The 4,437-nt window shown below is 40.6% G+C and overlaps 1 protein-coding gene across 1 annotated transcript; it reads left to right on the forward strand.

The window, feature by feature from the left end:
* On the forward strand, positions 1-1,129 carry LOC138978869 (uncharacterized; the record flags this gene model as incomplete). The annotated part of the gene is given in 1 exon segment (XM_070351678.1): positions 1-1,129. A coding segment is annotated over 1 exon segment (702 nt), but the record flags the coding sequence as incomplete, so codon positions are not given.
* Positions 1,130-4,437: the final 3,308 nt, after the last annotated feature.

Here is a 4,437-nt window from a genome sequence, read left to right on the forward strand (position 1 = left end):
TTGCGGTCCGCGGAATTTGAGCCTTTGAGCGAGTCGAGTCTCTACAATCTCACTCGCAAGACTCTTTTTCTGGTTCTTTTGGCTACGGCCCGACGGGGTAGCGAGGTCCACGCTCTGTCGGGTCTGCCAGGTGACATTTTGTTCGAGTCGGACGGCTCAGTATCTCTTCGTTTCCGTCCCGACTTCCTGGCCAAGAATCAGGCTCCGGGGCAGGCCTCTCCGTTGGTTCGCGTCAAGGCCTTGACCAACGCGTTGGCTCCGGATGACCCTGATTCGGTCAACTGTCCAGTTAGGGCCTTACGTCTGTATTTGGCTCGGACTCAGCCGGTTCGTTCCTCCTCACAAAAGCTATTGTTTATCTCTCTTCTCACTTCAAGGGAGAAAGACGTTTCAAGAGTTACGTTGGCCCGGTGGGTGTCGTCCCTTATTCGGCAAGCCTACAGTTGGTGTCACACAAGTGGGGGGGGGGCTCAGCCTGCCTTTCCCCTGGTCTCGGCCAGAGCCCATGAGACTAGGGCGTGGTCTTCGTCTTTGGCCGTTCTTCGCTCGCAACGGCTTGACGAGGTGCTCTCGACGGCTTACTGGCGCTCAGAAGATATTTTCATTAATTACTATCTTCGAGACGTGGCTGCACTCAGACAGGATGGATCTCGCGGTCTACCTGCCCTTATAGCAGCCGGCCAGTTCCTGTCCAGAATGTGATGGTGAGTTTGATTTATTTCTTGCCCACCGCCATGTTGATGTTATCTGCTATATATGTGATTCGGAGTAAGAATATGTAATTTAATGGAAAATTTCTAAAGTAAATTTTCATTTCATTAATATACTTACCCGAATCACATATCGAAGTCCCTCCCGCCTGCCCCGCTGTTTGTTTCGGTTTTTCTCTGAGCCGGAATGAAGTAGCCACGTGCGTGGGATGGGAAGTAGCTAATGGGAGGTAACTCCCAGGGGGTAGCTCACTACCATATGCTAGTTCCAGCTTTTTTGGTGTGGGGTTGCTTCCCTTTAATTACTTTAAAGATGGGTAGCGCTTTCAGTACCTTAGCATACCAGACGGTGTCAACTGCTATATATGTGATTCGGGTAAGTATATTAATGAAATGAAAATTTACTTTAGAAATTTTCCATTATATCTGTTTGCACAGACATATTTGAATAGAGTTTATTTCAAATTTAAGCAACTTACTCAAATAATATATAGCAAATTACAAGTAAATGTAATAGTGATGAGTGGATATTATTTTCCATGCATTCCAGTGAAACTGAAAACCAAAACCAAAGGCATGGATGATGGATTAAAAAAAAGCGTCATAAAGACAGATCATCAATTTATGATAATAATAATGAAAGTTGTAACACATGCGTAAAAATCCAATTTGTATCTTGAATAGTTCAGGGCATGGGGGAGTGCATGTGTGTGATGAAAATAATAAGAAAACACACACAGATAGATAGACAGACAGAGAGAGAGAGAGAGAGAGAGAGAGCTGTATCTACAGCATCAAGAGAGATTCACAAGTCTTCAGAATCAACGGGCTTCCCAGAACTGAGGGAGCTAGAATAGTGGTCAGGGGATGGCAAATAGTACATGTATGTGTGGCACAATACAAGTGTATTTAAAAACGTTCAAATGGTATCAATTAATGCATTATGCTTAACGTTTACAATCTAACAATGTTCAGTGCACCTATACCTGCTGCTAGAAATTTAATATTCAGTAATTTGGTAATTCCATGTTTATTTCATTTTTTTCCGCATTAATTATAATTGAAGTATTAGCTGGACAATGACTGTGAATAACACATGCGCGCACACACACACACACACACACTTAAAAAATACTCTGTTTGCAAATTACATTTCTTATTTTGTTCTTGTTTGCAGGCTCATCAGGATGATGGAGGTGGAAGCAGCCCGTGTCATATGGCGTCGATCGGTGAACACCAACAAGCTTCGCTACACAACACTACTGTCGGACGGTGACTCCAAGACTTTTACATAGCTCAACGACATCAAGCCCTATGGTGAGGATATTCACATTGACAAGGAAGAGTGTGCGAACCATGTGAGTAAACGACTTGGTACAGCTCTTAGAGAGTTCAACTTTGGACCTGCTGCTGCTGCCGACTCTGCCCAGTTCTTCGGATTCTAGACTGGACATCACATGAAGAGGCTTGGAGCAGCCAGGATGCACAAGAGGGTGCGGAACAGTCTGAAGGCTGTGAGAGACAAGCAAAGTAAAAGGAGAGACAAAGTGCGGGCAGCCAAGTCAGAGAGACTGGAAGAACTTGTTCATGCAGCTGGAAGGTGGCCCTGCATATGCTGCAGGCATGTTCTAAGTTTTGACTAAATGTTTTAACTTAGACGGGGAATCGAGATGAGGGTCATGGTGTATGTGTGTGTGTATAAAGTGATTCCGAGGAAACTACTGGACCAATCTTGACAAAACTTAACATGAGAGTTCCTGAGTGTGATATCCCCAGATGTTTTTTTCCATTTTTTGGAAAGATGTCTTTGATGACGTCATATCCGGATTTTTGTAGGCAGTTGAGGCAGCGCTGTATCACCCTAATTTTTCAACCAAATTGATTGCAATTTTGGTAAAGCAATCTTCGACGAAGTCCGGACTATAATATTGCATTTCAGCTCAAAATCTTAAAAATAAATTAATGAGTTTGCTTGTTAAAGTTGTCATTAAAATCTAATTTTTAGTAACAAATTAAACCTTGACTGCATTGCATTCCTCATTTTTTCCTGAATTCAAAAATATATAGAAATGTCATGTTCACTCTAACAATGTGCTCATAATTACAGAAAATAGGTTTAGTAAGTACTACATATATGGTCTCATGCTTTGCGGAGACGAGCGTGATCCGTCTCGGTATTGTTAGCCGAGACTATCTAAATGTATCTCGTAGTCTTGGTGATGACTGGTTTGTGGTGTTGATATTTAAGTTTCATACCGATTGACTAAATGTTTTTATATCGCTTTAGGCGACTTGTCATTGTTATTGTGGTTAACATTATTCTCATATATATTGTGGTTATTGTACGCGTGCAATTGATGACTTGGGTACGTTTCGTAATTTGGAGCTAGCTTGTGTGTGTGTGTGTGTGTGAATGTGAGCGAGTGAGCGAGCTTTTTTTGGTGTGCATGCTGTGATTGGGAGTGTGTGTATGCATTGTTTGTAACTCGGAACAAACAATTTTCCAGGTGTACTGCACATGTTTGAAATAACTTATGTTTTATGTCTTCCCTAACTTTTAAACGGTGTCTCTAAGGTGTGAAAAACATTCCTCAGTGTGGAATTTGGTGATACATGTATGTATTTTGGGTTTAATTACAACTATCAATGGTTTCAAAACAAATTGTGTGCGTTTTTGCCTTTTCCTCAGTTTGCATGTTTTGACATTTGGGAACAACATGATTTCAAATCTACTGGTTAGATTTCTGTGAAATTCTGCATACTTGTACTTTTACATACTATCTACAGAGTTACCATTTGAATAATGAATCGGAAAAGAAATGTTGGCTTTACGATTTTTTTAATATTAAATTTTACGCAAAATTTCAACATTATGATAAAAAAAATTTTTTTTAAATAACTGTAATACTCACAGAAAAAATAAATGGTAAATCTGTAGATATGATCTAAATCTATATTTATGCAAAATATTGGACAGAAATCGAGCATTTGGATATGGAAAAAACGGTTCCTAAAATCCAATATGGCTGCTGTTTACTTTCCTGTTTCTATAGCAACGACATACACAATAAACAAACACATTAACGTTTCTTAATTCAGAGACCATCAGTATTATAACAAAAGCGACACAAACAGTGCTGATCATCATATATGGAAAATAGCGATTTGGCCCTCACATGGCCTTAATGAGTCAAATAAACAGTTAAACTTGACCTACAAGGTCTATACTCTCTTTTAAGTGTGTGTGTGTTCTTCCGAATCCTGAACTGGGTCATTTTGGATGTTTTAAGTACAGTGAGTGGAGTTTTAAGTAGAGCTGGTTAAAACGGGTCTGTAGGTGGCCAAGACTCAGTAAAAGTTTAAAACTTAAAGTTATACACAGTTCTGTCTCTGACCTATCCAACACTGGTCCGTCTGTTAGTGTTCTGATGTAAGTCCAGCAGTAGATAGGTTAAGCCTATTTTAACATACTGGAAACTGGTAATCTTCCAGTAGGTATTAATTTAGTTTTACTAAAGCCTGCTGGGACACAAGTAATGGGTTAGACTAGTGCATTTGTAAACAGGAATCGCTTGACAAGTGGCCCCCTTCATCCCCCCCTCCCTCGTCCTGATATGGCTCTGCCTAGTCGGCTGGACGTTAAGCAACAAATAAACAAACAAACAAACACTGGTCCGTTAATGATTGGCTGGTAATTTTAGATTGGGGATTTCCCGACACGGGAGAT

This window comes from Littorina saxatilis, linkage group LG10 (genome assembly GCF_037325665.1).
Source record: "Littorina saxatilis isolate snail1 linkage group LG10, US_GU_Lsax_2.0, whole genome shotgun sequence".
Classification (NCBI taxonomy): domain Eukaryota; kingdom Metazoa; phylum Mollusca; class Gastropoda; order Littorinimorpha; family Littorinidae; genus Littorina; species Littorina saxatilis.